General features: G+C 46.5%; 1 protein-coding gene across 7 annotated transcripts in view; it reads left to right on the top strand.

Annotated features, from left to right (window-relative positions):
* The window catches only part of erich2 (glutamate-rich 2), a 326,385-nt gene that overhangs the window by 270,412 nt on the left and 32,624 nt on the right, over positions 1-23,349 (top strand). For 5 of the 7 annotated variants that reach the window (XM_070875669.1, XM_070875668.1, XM_070875670.1 and 2 more), the window contains one exon: positions 8,682-8,753. In XM_070875669.1, coding sequence (XP_070731770.1) covers positions 8,682-8,753 — 72 coding nt within the window. Of the gene's footprint in view, positions 1-8,681; positions 8,754-9,593; positions 9,689-23,349 lie in introns of those variants that run through there. The other 2 variants (XM_070875671.1, XR_011592662.1) reach the window with 2 other exon arrangements.

Here is a 23,349-nt window from a genome sequence, read left to right as displayed (position 1 = left end):
TAATTCCGTAGTTTCCCTCTCTCACCTTTCTTACATAGCGGAATGACATGCGCAATTTTCCAATCTGAAGGAACTTAGGAACAGCTCCCGAATTGAGAGAACTTTGGAAGATTATAGTTCGGCCATCTGCAATATTCTTACCTACTTCCTTTAAACCCTGAGATGGAAACCATCTGGCCCTGGGGATTTGTCACTCTTTAGTGTAATTATTTTCTTCATTACTGTTATTTTGCTTATGTTAATTTTGATGAGTCCCTGTCCCAGATTCAATATTAGTTTCCTTGGGATGTCAGGCATGCTCTTTTGTAAATAGTGATGCAAAGTAATTATTCCACATGTCCGCCATTTTCTTATTTTCATTGATCATATTACCGTTAGCAATTTTCAAGGGGCCCACATTGCTCCTGACCACCCTCTTTTTCCTAATATAATTGTTAAAAATATGTTGATTTTGAAATCCCTTGTAAGTTTCTTTTCATATTCCTTTTTGTAGCTTTCTGTTTTCTCATCATTTGTTATTCTTTGCATCTCTCGCAGTTGACAGGATCTATGATGCTTTTTGCATTTTTGTATGCTTTTTGTTTTAGTTTTATGTTGTCTCTTACCTCTTTAGTCGCCCATGGCTGTTTCTTTTTGGCAAGTAGAGCTCTTGCCCCTTTGGGGTATAAACTGGTTTTGTATCACATTAAATTATTTTTTGAACACCTCCCACTGTTCTGTCATTTTACCCATTAACCGATTTGCCCAGTTTACTGTGGATGATCTCTATCTCATTGCATTGAAATCAGCCTTGTCTAAATCTAGAACCTTAGTAGCTGTTTTGCGTTTCTCCCTTTCAAACACTACATTGAACTCTATGATCGCTGTCAGATAAGTGTTCATGCACCATTAGGCTGTTAACTAAATCTGGTTCATTACTCATTGCTAAATCTAATATGGCCTGCTCTCTTGTTGGTTCACGGATGTTGTTGCAGAAAACTATCCTGAACACACTCAAGAAATTAACTTCCTTTCTGACATGAGCTAGTCTGCTTATGTCAATGTACATGAAAGTTAAAATCCCCCATTAAAACCACTCTGCCTTTACTACACGCTTGTCTAATCTCTGCATTTATACATTCTACCACTTCACAACTACTACCAGAGGGCCTATACACAACTCCCAATACAGGCTTAAATCTTTTTCGATTTCTTGATTCTACCCATAAAGTCTCCAGTGCCTGCTTATCTCACATTATATCCTCTCATCATTGAAGTAATTTCATCCTTAATCACTAAGGCTACCTCTCCCCCTCTACCATTTTTCCTACAGGGTTAGTGGTCTGAAATTGGGAGGATTATTCTTCTGTAAATGGTTTCTTATGATTGCTATTGGCTGTCTTCTACAAATAGAGCAAAAGAAGTGCGAAGTTCCAAATGTTGAAATGACATGCAATAATACCAAAGTGGCGGCATGAAACCAATAATAGGTTCAGAAGTTTTCTTCCTTGTCTTGACCCAGGCAGTTGGTTGGTATGCCAGATGAAAACAGCTGTATTCATTCCACCAGCTAGTGTAAGTCTTGCCCACTGGGCAGTCCTAGCCTAGCTTATGGCCTGGACCCCTAAAGATAGAAAAAGGTTTGGGGATTTATATGACCCCCCCACCTTACAAAGGAAACTGATGGGCATTATTAAAGTATCTTTGCATGGGGGCCTGGCAATCCCTTCCGGGCACCCTACGCAGGAATTTCTGTCTATCTCAGTCAACTGGGCTCCCAAATTGCACTCTCAGTGGCAGGACAATATTTAACCGAGGTGACCTTCTCCTGACTCCACATACTTCGGCATGGTCAGTGACAGGTGATACCCGTGCTTAAGCCAGGATGTCAGGCTTGTGGATTTTTTGGGCCAGAATATAAATTTTGTGGGGGCGAATGCTAGCATTGCTTTAACAAGTGAACTTTTTATGGTCAGTGTCTAAATCTCTCATGAGACCCTGACATCAGAACTGAAAAATTAGGGAATGGAGTCATCCTCTTGAAAATGGAATATTACAAACTAGGTTTTTCCAAAGAAGAATGGGATTTGTGAAACAGTGCAATTTTGCAAATGGTTCAGTTCTGCTTTTAGCGACTACAAAACAGTACAGAATATGACCGAAACAGGTGCATGTGGCCTAGAAATTGGATTGGGCAGTATTCGGTTATCAGGCGAAAAACGGGCACTAAGAGTCTAATATGGCATGCGCGCTTATTCCATGCTGGGAATGTGCTACATCGCATATTGTTTAAGGCGCCCTGTGTTCGTCCAGGACGCCCACCATTTAAAAAAAATTAATTCATTCTCACGATATGGGCATCTCTATCAAGACCAGCAACTATTGCCCATCCCTAGTTGTTCTTAAGAAGGTGGTAGCGGGCTGTCTTCTTGAACCACTGCCGTCAATGTGATGAAAGTACTCTCACAAAGCTATTGGAAGGGAATTCCAAAATTTTGACCCAGCAACAATGAAGGAATGGCGATACATATCCAAGTTGGGATGTTGTGTGACTTGGAGGGAAACTTAGATGTGATGTGTTACCATGCACTTGCTGCCCCTTTCCTTCTTGGTGGTGGAGATCGCGGGTTTGAGAAGTACTGTTGAAGAAGCCTTGGCAAGTTGTTGCTGTGCATCCTGTGGATGGTACACACTGCAGCCACGGTGCACTGGTGATGGAGGGAGTGGATATTTTCAGTGATGGATGGGCTGCTAATCAAGCGGGCTGCTTTGTCCTGGATAGTATTGAGCTTCTTGGATGTTGTTGCAGCTGCACCCATCCAGGCAAGTGGAGAGTATTCTATTACACTCCTGACTTCTACCTTGTAGGTGCTGGAGAGGTTTTGAGGAATCAGGAGGTGAGCCACTCGCCGCAGAATACCCAGCTTCTGACCAACTCTAGTAGCCTGGGCATTTATATAGCTGGTCCAGTTGAGTTTCTGGTCAATGGCAACTCCCAGGTTGTTGGTGGTGGGGGATTCAACTATGGTAATGCCGTTTAATGTCACGGGGCAGTTGTTAGACACTCTCTTGTTGCAGATGGTCATTATCAGCCACTGGCGTGGCACAAATGTTACTTGCCACTTATCAGCTCAAGGCCGGATGTTGTCCAGGTCTTGCTCCATGCTGGCACGGTCTGCTTCCTTATCTCAAGTATTGTGAATGTAACTGAACACTGTGCAATCATCAGTGAACAGCCCCACTTCTGACCTTATGATGGATGGATGGTCATTGATGAAGCAGTTAGAGATCGTTGGACCTAGGACCCTGCCTTGAGGAACTCCTGCAATGATGCACTGGGGCTGAGATGATTGGCCTTGAACAATCACAACCATCTTCCATTGTGCTAGGTATGACTCCAACCACTGGAGAGTTTTTCCCCTGATTTTCATTGACTTCAATTTTACGAAGGCTCCTTGGTGCAGTACTTGATCAAATGTTGCCTTGATGTCAAGGATTGTCGCTCACCTCACCTCTGAAATTCAGCTCTTTTCTTCTTGTTTCGACCATGGCGGTAATGAGATCTGGAGCCCAATGGTTTTGGTGGAACTCAAGCTGAGCATCAGTAGGCAGGCTTTTGGTGAGTAAGTGCAACTTACTCGCACTGTTGATGACTCCTTCTATCACTTTGCCCTCTTGTATGGCTCAGAGACATGGACCATGTACAGTAGACACCTCAAGTCGCTGAAAAAATATCACCAACGATGTCTCCGCAAGATCCCCCAAATCCCCTGGGAGGACAGAAGCACCAACATCAGCATCCTCATCCAGGCTAACATCCCCAGTATTGAAGCACTGGCCAGACTTGATCAGGTCCGCTGGGCAGGCCACACAGTTCGCATGCCAGAAACGAAACTACCAAAGTAAGTGCTCTACTCGGAGTTCCTTCATGGCAAACGAGCCAAAGGTGGGCAGCGGAAACGTTACAAGGACACCCTCAAAGCCTCCCTGATAAAGTGTGACATTCCCACTGACACCTGAGAGTCCCTGGCCAAAGACCGCCCTAAGTGGAGGAAGTGCATCCGGGAGGGCACTGAGCACCTCGAGTCTCAACGCTGAGAGCATGCAGAAATCAAGCGCAGGAAGCGGAACGAGTGTGCGGCAAACCAGTCCCACCCACCCCTTCCCTCAACGACTATCTGTCCCACCTGTGACAAAGTCTGGCTTTCGTATTGGATTGTTCAGCCACTAAAGAACTCACATCAGGAGTGGAAACAAGTCTTGCTTGATTCCGAGGGACTGCCTATGATGATGACTATCACTTTGCTGATGATTTAAACATGCGTTGGGCCCGTGGCCTATGCAAATGCCTATTTAAAGCTCCTATCAAATATTGGAGTGCAATTGACTGCAGCATATGCCGTGCATGCTGTGGTCAGTTTTCTTAGGTGAGCAGTAACCAAACAAGCAGTCATTAAAAGGATCGCTGGAGGTGCCACCAAAAAGCTAGGTAAAAATGTTTTTAATGAAAGTGAATGTGGAGCCAGGAGGAGCAGGAATGCGCCTCCTGGCTCCACATTGAAACTAATCGTGTCCTAATGATGCAAGAGGGTCAATTTACCCTGGTACTCTTGCCGATCAGTTTCGGCGCAACAATTAATTGTTGCCACAGGGTTTGCCACAGGATTTGCCCCAGAAGTTGGGCACAAACCAATTTCTGGGCAATGTCTCCAATACACTAAGTTTTGAATGTGCATCCATCGTAAAATAAACGTTTTATTCACGATTGGCTAATACGGAAGAAGGGACCGAGTGTAACGTAGCCAAGTTTGCTGATGATACAAAGATGGGAGGAAAAGCAATGTGTGAGGAGGACACAAAAATATCTGCAAAAGGACATAGACAGGCTAAGTGAGTGGGCAAAAATTTGGCAGATGGAGTATAATGTCGGAAAGTGTGAGGTCATGCACTTTGGCAGAAAAAAAATCAAAGAGCAAGTTATTATTTAAATGGAGAAAGATTGCAAAGTGCCGCAGTACAGCTGGACCTGGGGTACTTGTGCATGAAACACAAAAGGATAGTATGTAGGTACAACAAGTGATCAAGCAGGCCAATGGTATCTTGGCCTTTATTGCAAAGGGGATGGAGTATAAAAGCAGAGAAGTCTTACTATAGCTATATAAGGTATTGGTGAGGCCACACCTGGAATACTGCGTGCAATTTTGGTTTCCATATTTACGAAAGGATATACTTGCTTTGGAGGCAGTTCAGAGAAGGTTCACTAGGTTGATTCTGGGGATGAGGGGGTTGACTTATGAGAAAAGGTTGAGTAGACTGATTCCCAGGATGGCAGGACTGACCTATGAGGAGAAACTGGATCGACTGGACCTGTATTCACTGGAGTTTAGAAGGATGAGAGGGGATCTCATAGAAACATATAAAATTCTGATGGGACTGGACAGGTTAAATGCAGGAAGAATATTCCCGATGTTGGGGAAGTCCAGAACCAGAGGACACAGTCTGAGGATAAGGGGTAAGCCATTTAGGACTGAGCTGAGGATAAACTTCTTCACTGAGTTGTTAACCTGTGGAATTCCCTACCGCAGAGAGTCTTTGATGCCAGTTCATTGGATAAATTCAAGAGGAAGTTAGATATGGCCCTAACGGCTAAAGGGATCAAGGGTATGGAGAGAAAGCAGGAAAGGGGTACTGAGGTGAATGATCAGCCATATCTTATTGAATGGTGGTGCACGCTCGAAGGGCCACAATGGCCTACTCCTGCACCTATTTTCTATGTTTTTATGAGGCCTGCCACTCTCTCCTCGATGTCGATGTCGCATCTGCTCACGGCAATTATGTGACTTCTTTGCCTGCAAAGATGAAAATGGGAATGGTTACAAGAGGGTCCATCTGGTCTTGTGGCACAGATAGCCACCTAAGCACTTATACCATACTGTCTGAACGTAATACAGTCCTCTGTTTAATGGCCTTGGAAGTTGCATGTGGTTCATCAGGAGGACATCAAAGTGCGGAGCCATCTTCTGAGATCTCAAAAAGCAATCTTAATAATGTGTAAAGATCATTCATGGCAAATAGGGTACCAAGTTAAGCCTACCTATGTGTCATGCATTTTAGGAGGCAACCCACAGAATGCTGAGAGGCACCAACAGCATGAGAATAAATAACAGGTCAATAATTGAAGTAATGAAGGAGTGCATGAATTAAGATTGTGCTCATTCTAACAATCCTTGAAGATCATTAAACATCTTTCAGCACTGTGTGCCAGTTCTGATCAGTGTCTGAGGCAGGGACCTCCTCAGCGACTTCCCTGCAAATCCTTTTAAAAATGGATGGCAATGGTCTAGATCCACCCCTATGATGCAACTCTTGATATCTTCTCTCCACAACCCCCACTAGAGCTTCATTAACCTCATGGCTGAATCGCCTGTCACGCTGTCTTGAATCGTCGTCCTCTTATCATCAAAATCCCAATGTAAAATGGCTGATTCAGCGCATGCGCATGGCCATGCCCTGCATTAGCGTTTGCGATTGGACAGCAGACCAGAAACACGGGAAGAAAAAAAAAATTTGCGCATGCGCAGAACCGCCAATTTCTTTTAGCGCCGGAACTTTCGGCTTCGGCGCACAAATTGTGTGGTGTAACCACCGGAGTTAGCGCTAACGCTCCTCGTGAACTTTCATTTGGCAAAAGCTGCACACTCTGGCGATAACGTTAACCCGGAGCTAAATTTTTGAATCCGCTGCAAATTGCGCCCAGAAACAGGCGAAAACGCAAAAAGCCGAAAATCCAGCCTCGAGGCCGTGAAATTCGGCACCTTAGCACCGGCTGTTAAGGCCGGTTTTGACATAAAATTGTTGGCAGCCACCTTGCCTCTGCTCAGTTCCAGCTATTTGGGGCAGGTCAGCAGCACAGCCGTTGCCTACGTTTGCCAGAAAAATGCTAATTAGGCAGATTGTGACATCAATCAGCGTGCAACGCTGTTTTGACGCACAACCTACCATTTTTGACGCTGTCGCTCCATTCGACTCCCTCTCCAAAATACGAGCATGCGTTCAGCTACATGAGGGACACCCACACCAGCGGTATTTAAAGGGATCATCAACAACTTGCATGTGACTTGCTTTTTGATTTCTATTAGCTCTGTGTAAGTTTGTGCAACTAGTTGGAGCTATCTGCAGTTATTTTAATTTGGTGAAGCGGCAGGGAGTAGTGCTGCAAGTGGAGAAGGCCTTGCTTCTGAATTCAAGTATTCTGCTCAGACCACTTGCTCCCAGTCATGGGGGCTCTACTTGCTGTACCCCTCGTGCTGGAGCATGACAGGGAGATACAGCAGAGGCAGTGAAGCAGAGGGCAAGCTGCTCACAGAGGGAGGAGGAAGGGCAGGCAGACTCTCAGTAGGAGGCCTTACCCAATAGGGTCTTCCGAGAACACTTCTCCTACCTGCACAAGCCAGGAGCAGTGTATTCGGAGGCTCCGCTTCACAAGGAGGTGGTCGTAGAACTCTGCCAACTCCAGGAACCAGACCTACAACCTCAAAGCAGGGTGATGGTGGCGCTGCCAGTGGCCTTCAAGGTCACAGTGTCCCTGAATTTTTTCGCCATCGAATCCTTACATTCGGGAGCAGGCGACCGAGCTAACATCTCCCAGTTCGCCATTCATCGCTGCATCCAGTAGGTCACAGATGCTCTGTACACCAGGAGAATGGTCTTTATTGTCTTCTCTGGGGACCTGGGGGTACTTGTGCATGAAACACAAAAGGATAGTATGCAGGTCCAGCAAGTGATCAGGAAGGCCAATGGTATCTTGGCCTTTATTGCAAAGGGGATGGAGTATAAAAGCAGGGAAGTCTTGCTATAGCTATACAAGATATTGGTGAGGCCACACCTGGAATACTGTGTGCAGTTTTGGTTTCCATATTTATGAAAGGATATACTTGCTTTGGAGGCAGTTCAGAGAAGGTTCACTAGGTTGATTCCGGGGATGAGGGGGTTGACTTATGAGGAAAGGTTGAGTAGGTTGAGCCTCTACTCACTGGAATTCAGAAGAATGAGAAGCGATCTTATCGAAACATATAAGATTATGAGGGGGCTTGACAAGGTGGATGCAGAGAGGATGTTCCCACTGATGGGGGAGACTAGAATTAGAGGGCATGATCTTAGAGTAAGAGGTAGCCCATTTAAAACCGAGATGAGGAGGAATTTCTTCTCTCAGAGGGTTTGTAAATCTGTGGAATTTGCTGCCTCAAGGAGCTGTGGAAGCTGGGACATTGAATAAATTTAAGACAGAAATAGACAGTTTCTTGAACGATAAGGGGTTATGGGGAGCGGGCCGGGAAGTGGGGCTGGGTCCATGATCAGATCAGCCATGATCTTATTGAATGGCGGAGCAGGCTCGAGGGGCCGTATGGCCTACTCCTGTTCCTATCTCTTATGTTCTTATGTGCTTATCAAGTCAGAGTTATGTACAATGGAGGCATAATACTACACGTGGTTTGATTTCAATAACCACTTAGTTCTTACATTTATTCGAAAAGAAATTGAGAGCTGAAAACCCCACTTAATGGTGCATTGAAGTTTGAAACAGAAATTGTGTTGCATCATTAATATATTTAGTATACAATGATTTTAGCTGTTGAACATCTTGTTTAAAGTAGTGAGGAGATTAACTACATTTTGTTCTTTCTCTGATATCCTATTTGCAGTTCTCATTTATGAGCCTGGAAACCCAGAGGCCAATCAATTCAAGACACTTTTAGAAATGAAAATACGGTTAGGTAAGCTGGACGAAAACTGTTTGACATCTTTTAACTCGTAGGTCTGATTGGTATCTTTTGTGAGAAGCACTGCAGTGTATGAAAATCAGTATTAAAAAAATCATACGTTTTGTTTCTTTTGATACTGATTTTTCATCTGTAAAAGCTTTACTTGCCATCTTTGAATGTTTCTTTTTGTTTTGTAATAAATGCCTTGAAAGAAAGTAATTTGCATTTTTATGAGAAAAATATTACTAGATTACATTTTTGCATATTTTAATTAGTTTTTCAGAATCTGATGCATGGTATTTTGCTGTGCAGAATTCATAATTGGCTACTAAATTTTCAAGGAACTGTTTTCAATTCTGAACTAGTACACCATCCTTGTATTCTGATTATTTGAATATATTCTTTAATAGAAAGGTGATCAAATTTAGAAATAGTATCCCATTTTACTAAATTAGATGTTTTAGAAAGGGTAAATATTGACAAAAAAGCTGCATTATTTCTGGAGGAAAAGAGTTAAATTCCTGCTGTGTAACGTCATAGGCCACGACTATAAAGCTCAACATAAAAGTATTAGAGCAATATACTGAAAGTGTTCTGTTCTTAATAAGTGGGATAGGGTCTGAATCAGTTGTTAGATGAGGAATCTCAAGCAATAATAATATCTTAAGTAATCCCAGCAATTAAGAACATGGTACATTCTTTCTAAAATATGACCAGAATGCTGTATCTTTTATAGTTGCCATACATTGTTCTAAATCTGGAATGCAAACTGTTAAGTATCAAATAACTCCACGAGGCTAAGTACGGTGAGCTAGTTCAGGCATGACCTTACTTGAGTTTATTTACTCTCAGTGAGGATTCAACATGGCTGCCAACATTATATACAGGGCTTGCACTTGTCTGCCAGTGACCATTAGGACTTCGACAGTCGCGCCCTCCGGTGGAAGGTAAAACCCAGTTAACATACATAACATAATTCCCCCCAAAGTCCTTGGTACAGGTTGTATTTACAAGTTGAGACGGTCCAGGGCCTTCCGCTCCCTGGTTGATCATCTCAGTTCGAACCCAAGCTTGGGTGAATTAGTAGGACCATTGTTGCATTGCGGAGCAGTCGGTCTGACAGGACTGTTGGGGATGGTAGGTTCGTCTTCGTGAATGACACAAGGGTCAACGAATGGTTGGATGTGTGTTGGTTGGTCAATGATGATGTCATCTTCAATTTGTTCTGGGTTGTTTGTGAATCGCAGTTTGGTTTGGTCGTTGTGCCTCATGCACGTTTAGCCATTTAACAGTTTGACTACAAACACCCTGTTCCCCTCCTTGGCCAAAACTGTGCCAGCAACCCATTTTGGAGCATGACCATAATTCAGGATAAATAAGAGGTCATGAACAGCAGTGTCACGTGATACGGCCACGCGATTGTGGTACCATTGCTGCCGTTGCCTTCTGGTTTCGACATGATCATTGAGATCTGGGTGTACAAGGAGAGCCTGGTTTTAGAAACATAGAAGTATAGAAAATAGGTGCAGGAGTCAACCATTCGACCCTTCGAGCCTGCACCACCATTCAATAAGATCATGGATGATCATTCACCTCAGTGCCCCTTTCCTGCTTTCTCTCCATACCCCTTGATCCCTTTGCATGTTCAGCCATGAACTCATTGAATGGCGGTGCAGGCTAGAAGGGCCGAATGGCCTACTCCTGCACCTATTTTCTATGTTTCTATGTTTCTATGTCCCCTGGTTCTGGACTTCCCCAACATCAGGAACATTCTTACTGCATCTAACCTGTCCAGTCCCGTCAGAATTTTATATGTTTCTATGAGATCCCCTCTCATCCTTCTAAACTCCAGTGAATACAGGCCCAGATGACCCAGTCTCTCCTCATATGTTAGTCTTGTCATCCCAGGAATCAGTCTGGTGAACCTTCGCTGCACTCCCTCAATAGCAAGAACGTCCTTCCTCAGATTAGGAGACCAAAACTGAACACAATATTCCAGGTGAGGCCTCACCAAGGCCCTGTACAACTGCAATAAGACCTCCCTGCTCCTATACTCAAACCCCCTAGCTATGAAGGCCAACATACCATTTGCCTTCTTCACCGCCTGCTGTACCTGCATGCCAACTTTCAATGACTGATGTACCATGACACACAGGTCTTGTTGCACCTCCCCTTTTACTAATCTGCCATTCAGATAATATTCTGCCTTCGTGTTTTTGCCATCAAAGTGGATAACCTCACATTTATTCACATTATACTGCATCTGCCATGCATTTGCCCATTCACCTAACCTGTCCAAGTTACCTTGCAGCCTCTTAGTGTCCTCCTCACAGCTCACACCACCACCTAACTTAGCCACCCAGCAAACTTGGAGATATTGCACTCAATTCCTTCATCTAATTCATTAATGTATATTGTAAATAGCTGGGGTCCCAGCACTGAGCCCTGAGGCACCCCACTCGTCACTGCCTGCCATTCTGAAAAGGACCCGTTTATCCTGACTCTCTGCTTCTTGACTGCCAACCAGTTCTCTATCCACGTCAGTACATTACCCCCAATATCATGTGCTTTACTTTTGCACACCAATCTCTTGTGTGGAACCTTGTCAAAAGCCTTTTGAAAGTCCAGATACACCACATCCACTGGTTCTCCCTTGCCCACTCTACTAGTTACATCCTCAAAAAATTCTAGAAGATTTGTCAAGCATGATTTCCCTTTCATAAATCCATGCTGACTTGGACCGATCCTGTCACTACTTTCCAAATGCGCTGCTATTTCATCTTTAATAATTGATTTCAACATTATCCCCACTACTGATGTCAGACTAACCGGTCTATAATTACCCATTTTCTATCTCCCTCCTTTTTTAAAAAGTGGTGTTACATTAGCTACCCTCCAGTCCATAGGAACTGATCCAGAATCAATAGATTGTTGGACAATTATCACCAATGCATCCACTATTTCTAGGGCCACTTCCTTAAGTACTCTGGGATGTAAACTATCAGGCCCTGGGGATTTATCGGCCTTCAATCCCATCAATTTCCCTAACAAAATTTCCCGCCTAATAAGGATTTCCTTCAGTTCCTCCTTCTCACTAGACCCACGATCCCATAGTATTTCCAGAAGGTTATTTGTGTCTTCCTTTGTGAATACAGAACCAAAGTATTTGTTCAACTAGTCTGCCATTTCTTTGTTCCCCATTATAAATTCACCTGATTCTGACTGCAAGGAATCTACGTTTGTCTTCACTAATCTTTTTCTCTTCACATATCTATAGAAGCTTTTGCAGTCAGTTTTTATGTTCCCAGCAAGCTTCCTCTCGTACTCTTATTTTCCCCCTCCTAATTGAACCCTTTGTCCCCCTCTGCTGAATTCTAAATTTCTCCCAGTCCTCGGGTTTGCTGCTTTTTCTGGCCAATTTATATGCCTCTTCCTTGGATTTAACACTATCCTTAATTTCCCTTGTTAGCCATGGTTGAGCCACCTTCCCTGTTTTATTTTTACTCCAGACAGGGATGTACAACTGTTGAAGTTCATCCATGTGATCTTTAAATGTTTGCCATTGCCTATCCACCGTCAACCCTTTAAGTATCATTCGCCAGTCTATTCTAGCCAATTCACATCTCATACCATCAAAGTTACCTTTCCTTAAGTTCAGGACCCTAGTCTCTGAATTAACTGTGTCACTCTCCATCTTAATAAAGAATTCTATAATATTATGGTCACTTTTCCCCAAGGGGCCTCGCACCACAAGTTTGCTAATTAGTCCTTTCTCATTACACATCACCCAGTCTAGGATGGCCAGTCCTCTGGTTGGTTCCTCGACATATTGGTCTAGAAAACCATCCCTAATACACTCCAGGAAATCCTCCTCCACTGTATTGCTACCAGTTTGGTTAGCCCAATCTATACGTAGATTAAAGTCGCCCATGATAATTGCTGTACCTTTATTGCATGCTTCCCTAATTTCTTGTTTGATGCTGTCCCCAATCTCACTCCTACTGTTAAGTTGTCTGTATACAACTCCCACAAGCGTTTTCTGACCTTTGGTATTCCGCAGCTCCACCCATACAGATTCCACATCATCCAAGCTAATGTCCTTCCTTATTATTGCATTAATTTGCTCTTTTACAGCAATGCTACCTCACCTCCTTTTCCTTTCTGTCTATCCTTCCTGAATGTTGAATACCCCTCGATGTTGAGTTCCCAGCCTTGGTCACCCTGGAGCCATGTCTCCATGATGCCAATTATATCATATTCGTTAATTACTGCCTGCGCAGTTAATTCGTCCATCTTATTACGAATACTCCTCGCATTGATACACAGAGCCTTCAGGCTTGTCTTTTTAACACACTTTGTCCCTTTAGAATTTTACAGTAACGTGGCCCTTTTTGATTTTTGCCTTGGGTTTCTCTGCCCTCCACTTTTACTTTTCTTCTTTCTATCTTTTGCTTCTTCCCCCATTCTACTTCCCTCTGTCTCCCTGCCTAGATTCCCATCCCACTGCCATATTAGTTTAACCCCTTCCCAACAGCACTAGCAAACACTCCCTCTCGGACATTGGTTCCAGTCCTGCCCAGGTGCAAACTGTCCGGTTTGTACTGGCCTCTTTTCATTAACAGCTTGGCAGGAGGGACCCCGGTGAGCGAGTGGGGTCTCATCCGGTAACTGAGCAGAATGCGGGACAAGCAGGTCTGTAGGGAGCCGTGAGTCACGCATTTTAGGCTCCGCTTAATGGTTTGGACAGCCTGCTCCGCTTAATGGTTTGGACAGCCTGCTCCGCTTGACGGTTAGACGCGGGTTTGAAAGGGGTAGACCTGACATGCTTGATGCTATTGCGGGTCATAAACTTGTGGAACTCCGAACTGGTGAAACACGGTCCGTTGTCACTGACAAAGACGTCGGGCAGGCCATGGGTGGCGAACATGGCCCGCAGGCTTTCAATAGTGGCTGTGGACGTGCTGGATGACATGATTATGCATTCAATCCATTTGGAGTAAGCCTCCACTACCACTAAAAATATTTTGCCGAGAAAGGGGTCGGCAAAGTCTATGTGGATCCTTGACCACAGTTTTGATGGCCATGACCACAAACTCAGCGGAGCCTCCACAGGTGCATTACTCAGTTGCATGCAAATGTTGCACTGGTGCACGCATGACTTCAAGTCCGAGTCAATGCCGAGCCACCAAACATGAGACCAGGCAATGGCCTTCATCATGACAATGCCTGGGTGGGTACTGTGTAAATCTCGCACAAAAGTTTATCTGCCTTTTTTTGGCATAACAACATGATTACCCCATAACAGACAATCAGACTGAATAGGCAATTCATCCTTGCGGCGGCTATAAGGCTTAATTTTATCCTGCATTCCCCTGGGAATGGCAGACCAATTTCCATTTAGACACGTCTTTTTACGCTTGACAGTACAGGATCCTGGCTTGTCCAGGTCCTAATTTGGCGAGCCGTGATGAGTGATCCCTCGCTCTCGAAGACATCATGACCAGCAGCAAGTCTGCGGGCTGCGGCATTTCCACCCCGGTTGTGGGCAATGTTCGCTGGCTAAGCGCATCAGCATAGTTTTCAGTGCCTGGTCTGTGGCAGATGACATAATCATAAGCGGATAATGTCAGTACCCATCTTTGGATGCGGGATGAGACATTGGTGTTTGTACCTTTGCTCTCAGAAAACAATGAAATGAGTGGCTTGTGGTCTGTTTCAAGTTCAAACCAAAGCCCAAACAGGTATTGGTGCATTTTCCTAACCCCATTTCGGCATGCTAAACCCTCTTTCTCTACCATACTATATGCTCTTTCAGCCTTAGACAGACTTCTGGACACGTATGCAATTGGTTGGAGTTTGCCTGATACACTAGCTTGCTGGAGCACACAACCGACCCCATATGATGAGGCGTCGCAGGCCAGCACTAACCGCTTACATGGTCATAGTGTACCAGTAATTTATTGGAACATAGCAGGTTCCTGGCCTTCTCAAAGGCTCTGTCTTGAGATTTGCCCCAAATCCAGTCGTTACCCTTTCTCAGCAACATGTGCAAGGGCTCTAGCAATGTGCTCAAACTAGGTAGAAAGTTACCGAAATAGTTGAGAAGACCCAGGAACAAACACAGCTCCATCACACTCTGGGGTCTGGGTGCATTCTTGATGGCCTTTGTCTTCGAGTCCGTAGGCCTGATGCCGACTGCTGCAATCTTTCTCCTCAGGAATTCGACTTCTGGTGCCATGAAAACATACTTGGAGCGTTTTAGCCTGAGTTCCACTCTGTCCCGACGACGTAGAACCTCTTCCAGGTTGTGCAGGTGTTCGGTGGCGTCGCGACCGTTGATCATGATGTCATCTTGGAACACGATGGTTCTCAGGACGGACTTCAGCAAACTCTCCATGTTTTTCTGAAATATGGCTGCCACCGAGCGAATTCCGAAAGGGCATCTGTGGTATATAAACAGTCCTTTGTGCGTGTTGATGCACATCAGCTTTTTCGAGGATTCGACCAGCTCATGTGTCACGTAAGCGGGGGTCAGATCCAATTTGGTGAACGACTTCCCCCCTGCTAGCATTGCAAACAGGTACTGATCCTGTATTGAGACTCGGTTGATCGTTACCTTGTAGTCGTCGCAGATCCTGACCGTGCCATCACTTTTCAACACGAGAACAATTGGACTGGCCCATTCGCTGAACTCAACTGGTGATATGATTCCTACCCATTGAAGTCTATCCGGTTCGATCTCATCCTTCTCCCTCATCATGTATGGAACCGCCCGAGCCTTGTGATAGACGGGTCAGGCCTCGGTGGATCTGCATCTTGGCTCCCGTGAAGTTGCCAATGACTGGTTCGAACAACGAGGGAAACTTGCTTAGCACTTGAGCACATGAAGCGTCATCCACTGATGATATTGTTCCAGGTCCATTTAATTTTCTCAAGCCAACTCCTGCCGAACAGCATTGTACCATTGCCTGGAATGATCTACAATGATAAATCATGCATAACTCCATCCTATGATACCTTTACTGCCGTGCTGCCAATGACTGGTATGAGCTCTTTGGTGTAGGTATGCAGCTTCGCATTGATTGGGCTCAGTTTGGGTTTTTTTGCCTAAGTGTCCCACAGCATTTCGAAAGCCCTCTGGCTCGTTATTGCCTGATTCGCACCCATGTGCAATTCCATGGATACTGGAACCCTATTTAATTTAACTTCCAGTATTATCGGAGGACTTTTGGTAAAAGAATGTACCCCATGCAATTCTTCGTCCTGTACCTCGGGTTGAGTTTACCCCATACACTTCTTCGTCCTGTACCTCGGGTTGAGTTGCCTGTGCCGCTTGATCCACGCTGGATCGATCATCCTCAGCCATGTGGTGTGTTGCAGCACGCTTGTTCTGTTGCGGACACATTCGCTGAAGGTGCCCCATTGTTGCTCAGCCTTTGCACACGTATTGCTTGAATCGGCATTGATGGGCCCGATGAAAGCCCCCGCAAAGCCAACAAGGCTAGATTTGATTCACCCCCGATGGCGGACTTTGAGCAGTTACAGGTCGGACAGAGATGTGCAGCTCTGCCTGCCAACGATATTATTTTATGCACAGTACTTGCAAGATCCTTTCCCTTAGGCAGGTAAGCAGGTGCCATGTGGCAGTATTTATTGTGCTTTCCATGCTTTGCAGTAATTAACTCAATCAATGGCCACTGAGCTCCCGCCTCAGCTTGACAGACATGGTTTCCGAGCTGCGTGATTCCTGTTGTCATCCAGTGAAAATTAAACGGTCTGGTTAAAAAGACGGTTAAGGGTCTGACAACAAGGTAATAATGAGGTAAATTAGGTCGCCCGCCTCTACCGTTTGGTCTGTGCTGTGCTGGCAAATGTACCCTATTGTGTTCTTAACACAGATGAGGCTGCACACAGGGAGGTTAAAGTAACAGTGACCTCAGTCTTTAATAAGACACTCCAGAGTGAGGAACAGGCCTTACGGGCCGGCTTATATACAGTGCTCCCAAGGAATGCTGGGACCCCTTGGGACTTCAGGGGATGAGCTCCCTGGTGGCGGAACATGGGAGTGCATGCTTTACAGATACACAACGTCACCCCCCCCCCCCCCCCCCAAAAGTCAAAGTGAAAACTATTTACAAGGTTAGGCGGTTGGGAGCCTTTCTTTCCCTGGTGGACCGCCTCGATACAAATGTCTGTTTTGGTATGTTGGCTGTGCCCTCGCTGGGCTGGCGTGTTGTTGGCCCTGCAGGGTTCTAGGTGAGTCTGGCCTTGCTGGGCTGTTGGGCGTGATGGGTTTGATTTCCTGGTCCGGCGTGGTGTCGTTGATCCTTTGGATGTGTGTTGTGGGCTCGAAAAAGGTGGTGTCTGCTGTGGGTTGTTCAGGGCAGCCTGTGAACCGCAGCCTCGTTTGGTCCAGGTGCTTTCTGAAAATTTCTCCATTGTCCATTTGTCCCTATTCCCGTCTTTAGCTATCACCGTGCCCGCGATCCACTTGGGATCATGTCCATAGTTCAGCACAGACACAGGGTCATTCAGATCAATTTCTCATGACACAGTGGCGCGACCATCGTTTACATTTTATTGCTGCCGCCTGCTGTCTACCTGATCATGCAGTTTGGGGTGAACCAGTGAGAGTCTGGTTTTAAGTGCCCTTTTCATGAGTAGCTCAACCGGGGGCACCCCGGTTTGGAGTGAGCCTTCTGTGACTCCTTTAAGGCTCTGTTTGATTGTTTGTACTGCCCGCTCTGCCTGCCCATTAGAGGCTGGTTTAAACGGGGCCGAGGTGACATGTTTGATCTCTTTGGGGGTCATGAATTCTTTAAATTCAGCACTGGTGAAACATGGCCCGTTGTTACTGACCAGTATGTCAGGCAGGCCGTGGGTGGCAAACATGGCCCTTAGGCTTTCAATGGTGGCGGTGGCGGTGCTTCCCGACATTATTTCATGTTCAATCCATTTTGAAAAAGCATCCAGCACCACCTTAAACATTTTACCAAGAAACGGGCCCACATAGTCGACATGGATCCTCGACCATGGTCTGGAGGGCCAGGACCACAAACTTAGTGGTGCCTCTCTGGGCGCATTGCTCAACTGGGCACATACGCTGCATTGCCGTACACAGGACTCTAAGTCAGAGTCGATACCGGGCCACCACACGTGGGATCTGGCTATCGCTTTCATAATTACTATACTCGGGTGTGTGCTGTGGAGATCCGAGATGAACATCTCCCTGTCCTTTTTTGGTAGCACTACGCGGTTACCCCACAACAGGCAGTCTGCCTGAATGGACAGCTCGTCCTTTCACCGCTGGAACGGCTTGATTGGCTCTTGCATTTCAACGGGGATGCTGGCACAGCTCCCATGCAGCACACAGATTTTTACTAGGGACAGCAGAGGATCTTGGCTGGTCCAAGTTCTAAACTGGCAGGCCATGACAGGTGACTTATCATTTTCAAACGCTTCCATGATCATCAACAAGTCTGCGGGCTGCACCACCATCAACAAGTTTGCAGCCTGCGCCATTTCCACCCCCGTGGTGGGCAATAGTAGCTGACTGAGAGCATCCGCACAGTTCTCGGTGCCTCTGTGGCGGATGGTATAGTTATATGCTGATATCGCGAGTGCCCACCTTTGTATGCGGGCTGAGGCATTAGTATTTATCCCCTTGTTTTCAGTGAACAGGGATATGAGGGGCTTGTGATCGGTTTCCAGCTCAAATTCGAGGCCAAACAGATACTGATGCATTTTCTTTACCCCGAACACACACGCTAATGCCTCTTTCTCAATCATGCTGTACGCCCTCTCGGCCTTAGACAACTCTTGGAAGCATAAGCGACAGTTGCAACTTCCCCGCAACGTTAGCTTATTGTAATACACACCCGACTCCGCACGACAACGCATCACATGCTAGCACAAGTCTTTTACACAGGTTATACAATACAAGCAGCTTGTTGGAGCAAAAAATGTTTCTGGCTTTCTCAAAAGCAATTACTTGTTTTTTATCCCATACCCAGTTCTCACCTTTGCGCAATAACCCATGGAGAGTACCAAAATAGTTGAGGAGTCCCAGGAACGACCGCAGCTCCGTGACGTTCTGTGGCCTGGACACGTTCCTGATAGCCTCTGTCTTGGCGTCTGTGGGCCGAATGCCATCCGCCGTGATCTTTCTCCCCAAAAACTCCACTTCTGTTGCCATGAAGATGCATTTCGACCTCTTCAGCCGCAGCCCTACGCGATCCAGTCGCTGGAGGACCTCCTCCAGGTTTTGTGGGTGCTCGACGGTGACCCGACCCGTGACCAATATATTGTCCTGAAAGACCACCGTGTGTGGTACCGACTTGAGTAGGCTCTCCATGTTTCTCTGGAAGATCGCTGCAGCCGCCCATTTAAAACTGAGATGAGGAGAAATGTATTTTCTCAGAGTTGTGGATCTGTGGAATTCGCTGCCTCAGAGAACTGTGGAAGCTGGGACATTGAATAAATTTAAGACAGAAATAGACAGTTTCTTAACCAATAAGGGAATAAGGGGTTATGGGGAGCAGGCAGGAAAATGGACATGAGTCCATGATCGGGCCAGCCAAGATTGTATTAAATGGCGGAGCAGCTCGAGGGGCCATATGGTCTTCTCCTGCTCCTAATTATTATGTTCTTATGTTTTTATATAGTGCAATTATACATAAATCTAAGTTTTCATATCCGTTGCTAAGAAAGAAATCTACCATAGCAATAATTTATTTCATACACACTTATTGACATTTCAGATAGACACCAGCACTCATTTGTCAACATATAATTATTATAATAATAAAAGTAATAGTACAGGTTGGATCTTCCTTATCCGGGACTCCCTTATTCAGCCCTCGTCCAACATAATTCCGGCGGCCGGGGACACATGCGCAGAACACAGCCGACCTCCACCCTGACTTTGGGACCACGCCGTCACCCGGCCCCTGGGGCCGCACCAACACCCGGCCCGCTGGCACCCAGACCGCTCGGGCCGCACCAACACCCGGCTCGCTGGGGCCGCGCCGTCACCCGGCCCGCTGGGGCCGCACCGACACCCGGCCCGCTGGCACCCAGACAGCTGGGGCCGCACCAACACCCGGCCCGCTGGGGCCACCGCTGGGGCCACACCAACACCCGGCCCGCTGGGGCCGCACCGATACCCGGCCCGCTGGAGCCGTACCGACACCCGGCCCGCTGGGGCCGCACTGACACCCGGCCCGCTGGGACCGCGGTGACACTGGGCCCGCCGACACTTCGCGGACTGCCGAGGGCCCGCCGACACTTTGGGCCTGCCCGGGGCGCCGACCTCCTCCCCGCCCCCCCGCTCCCCGACCTCCCAGGTAGGGGACCGGGTGAGGCCGCTGACCTCCGCTCATCTGGCAAAGTCCCTTGTTCGGCACAGGCCAGGTCCCGAGGGTACCAGATAAGGGAGGTTCAGCCTGAATTGATTTTTTTTAAAAGATAGAAGTACTGAAAAAACCAAAATAGATCTGAAAAAAAGTTAGAGGCTGAAAAGGAATGCATGTCTATGAATCATCATCAGAATCAAGAGTATCTGTTTCCTCAGCCCTAGAAGTCTCGGACAAAGATGCAACATTCTCACAACCGACACATGCGCAGATGTCGGTGCAAGGTAGCTTGTTGAGAAGACAAGAACATCTTCCTTGTGCACTGGGTCTTTTTGCATGAACAATGTGCAAGCTCCATTACACTTGCTGGTGCTGGAGTCATCCAGTCTGTGATAAGTTTCCATCTTCAAGTTTCCACCCATGGTCCTTTGGAGATGGGATTTCCGTCATGTTCCCAAGACGTCGCTTATGAATTGCAGACTGGTAATTAGCATGCTGTATATGCTTATACAGTGAATCTTTATTTGGTGACAAGCACTTTGCTGCATAACTTCTGGTCTTGACCATTTGACATCTGGCCTGGTTCACATCTCTGCATCCACTCTGCCCATAGAGTTCGCAAGAACTTCTAGTTCTTCACAAAGGGATTGACCTCCGTTATACAAGTCAATATTTGTCGGGGATGGTTGTAGGGATCTTTTTTGTTTTCTTCAAGGCAGGTAGTTATGGTTGTTTTGTTGCAGTTGACGCATCCCTTTGAATTAGTATGACATTTGTATTGTGAGTTGTGCCTTTTCCTGACAATGTCTCCTCTCTGAAATCATTGTTGTCCCAAATCAGTGTTGTGTGTATGTTGGGCTTGATATTGAGTGGGATATACTGCTCACCACATTGAATCTGAAGCTCAGTCAGTGCAGTGTCATGTTCTAGTACTTCAGAATTTGAAGAGCAGTGCTCAAGACTGTTGTATATGCAGACTATGGATGTACTCTCTGTGTAGTCACTGTGTGGTTGCATAAGATGGAGACTTGTTTACCTGATGTACTATCAATAAGGTTTACACTGTGTATATACATGCTGGCACCACTGGAGGGTGCAACTGGTGGAGACCGGGGTTTCCTGCCCTGGTGACAGGGGCTGTATAAAAGGCTGCACACCATGCTTGTGCCTCACTCTGAAGTTTGGAATAAAGGACCAAGGTCAATACAGTTTGAGTACAACACATTGCCTCGTGGAGTCATTCATAAGTACATCACAGACATAATAAAGATCATGTCTGTGTCGGTCTCACTTGTGCTTGTTTCTGAAAGCAAATCTCTGACTGCCTCCTCAACAACTTCTTCAGTTGCAAGATCTTCTACAAAAACAAGATTACTCTCATTATGATGATCTGACAAATTTCAGGAAAGGATAAGATTTCTGCATTCTACATTTAAGATTATACGTTTTATAAGAAGAAGCATCGATACCCTCTGTTGTGTTCTTAACACAGATGAGACTGCACACAGGGAGATTAAAGAAACAGTGACCACAGTCTTTATTAAGACACTCCAGAGTGAGGAACAGGCCTTAGGGGCCGGCTTATATACAGTGCTCCCAATGATGCTGGGATCCCTTGTGACTTCAGGGGATGCGCTCCCTGGTGTCGGAACATGGGAGTGCATGCTTTACAGATACACAACATCACTCCCCCCCCCCCCCGCCCAAAGTCAAAGTGAAAACTATTTACAAGGTGAGGCGGTCGGGAGCCTTTCTTTTCCTGGTGGACCGCCTCGGTACAAATGTCTGTTCTCGTGTGTTAGCTGTGCCCTCGCTGGGCTGGTGTGTTGTTGGCCCTGCAGGGCTGCTGGGTGAGCCTGGCCTTACTGGGCTGTTGGGCGTGATGGGTTCGATTTCCTGATCCAGGGTGGTGTCGTTGATCCTTTGGGTGTGTGTTTTGGGCTCGAGAAAGGTGGTGTCTGCTATGGGTTGTTCAGGGCAGTCTGTGAACCGCAGCCTCGTTTGGTCCAGGTGCTTTCTGAAAATTTGTCCATTGTCTAGTTTGACGACATACACCCTATTCCCTTCTTTAGCTATCACCGTGCCCGCGATCCACTTGGGACCATGTCCATAGTTTAGCACATACACAGGGTCATTCAGATCAATTTCCTGTGACACAGTGGCGCGACCATCGTTTACATTTTGTTGCTGCCGCCTGCTCTCTACCTGATCATGCAGTTGGGGTGAACCAGCAAGAGTCTGGTTTTAAGTGTCCTTTTCATGAGTAGCTCAGCCGGGGGCACCCCTGTGAGCGAGTGGGGCAGTACTTGGGACAGGCGTGTTTGGAGTGAGCCTTCTGTGACTCGTTTAAGGCTCTGTTTGATTGTTTGTACTACCTGCTCTGCCTGCCCATTGGAGGCTGGTTTAAACGGGGCCGAGGTGACATGTTTGATCCCATTGCGGGTCATGAATTCTTTAACTTCAGCACTGGTGAAACATGGCCCGTTGTCACTGACCAGTATGTCAGGCAGGCCGTGGGTGGCAAACATGGCCCTCAGGCTTTCAATGGTGGCGGTGGTGGTGCTTCCCGACATTATTTCACATTCAATCCATTTTGAAAAAGCATCCACCACCACCAGGAACATTTTACCGAGAAACGGGCCCGCATAGTCGACGTGGATCCTCGACCATGGTCTGGAGGGCCAGGACCATAAACGTAGTGGTGTCTCTCTGGGCGCGTTGCTCAACTGAGCACACGCGCTGCATTGCCGTACACAGGACTCTAAGTCAGAGTCGATACCAAGCCACCACACGTGGGATCTGGCTATCGCTTTCATCATTACTATACCCGGGTGTGTGCTGTGGAGATCCAAGATGAACGTCTCCCTGCCCTTTTTGGGTAGCACTACGCGGTTACCCGACAACAGGCAGTCTGCCTGAATGGACAGCTCGTCCTTTCGCCGCTGGAACGGCTTGATTAGCTCTTGCATTTCAACGGGGATGCTGGCCCAGCTCCCATGCAGTACACAGTTTTTTACTAGGGACAGCAGAGGATTTTGGCTGTCCAATTCCTGATCTGGCGGGCCGTGACAAGTGATTTATCATTTTCAAATGCTTCCATGACCATCAACAAGTTTGCAGGCTGTGCCATTTCCACCCCTGTGGTGGGCAATGGTAGCCGACTGAGAGCATCTGCACAGTTCTTGCTGCCTGGCCTGTGACGGATGGTATAGTTATATGCTGATATCGCGAGTGCCCACCTGTGTATGCGGGCT

This window comes from Pristiophorus japonicus, chromosome 3 (assembly GCF_044704955.1).
Source record: "Pristiophorus japonicus isolate sPriJap1 chromosome 3, sPriJap1.hap1, whole genome shotgun sequence".
Taxonomy (NCBI): Eukaryota; Metazoa; Chordata; class Chondrichthyes; family Pristiophoridae; genus Pristiophorus; species Pristiophorus japonicus.
Note: the sequence above shows the minus strand (reverse complement) of the source record. Positions and strands in the feature narration are given on the sequence as shown.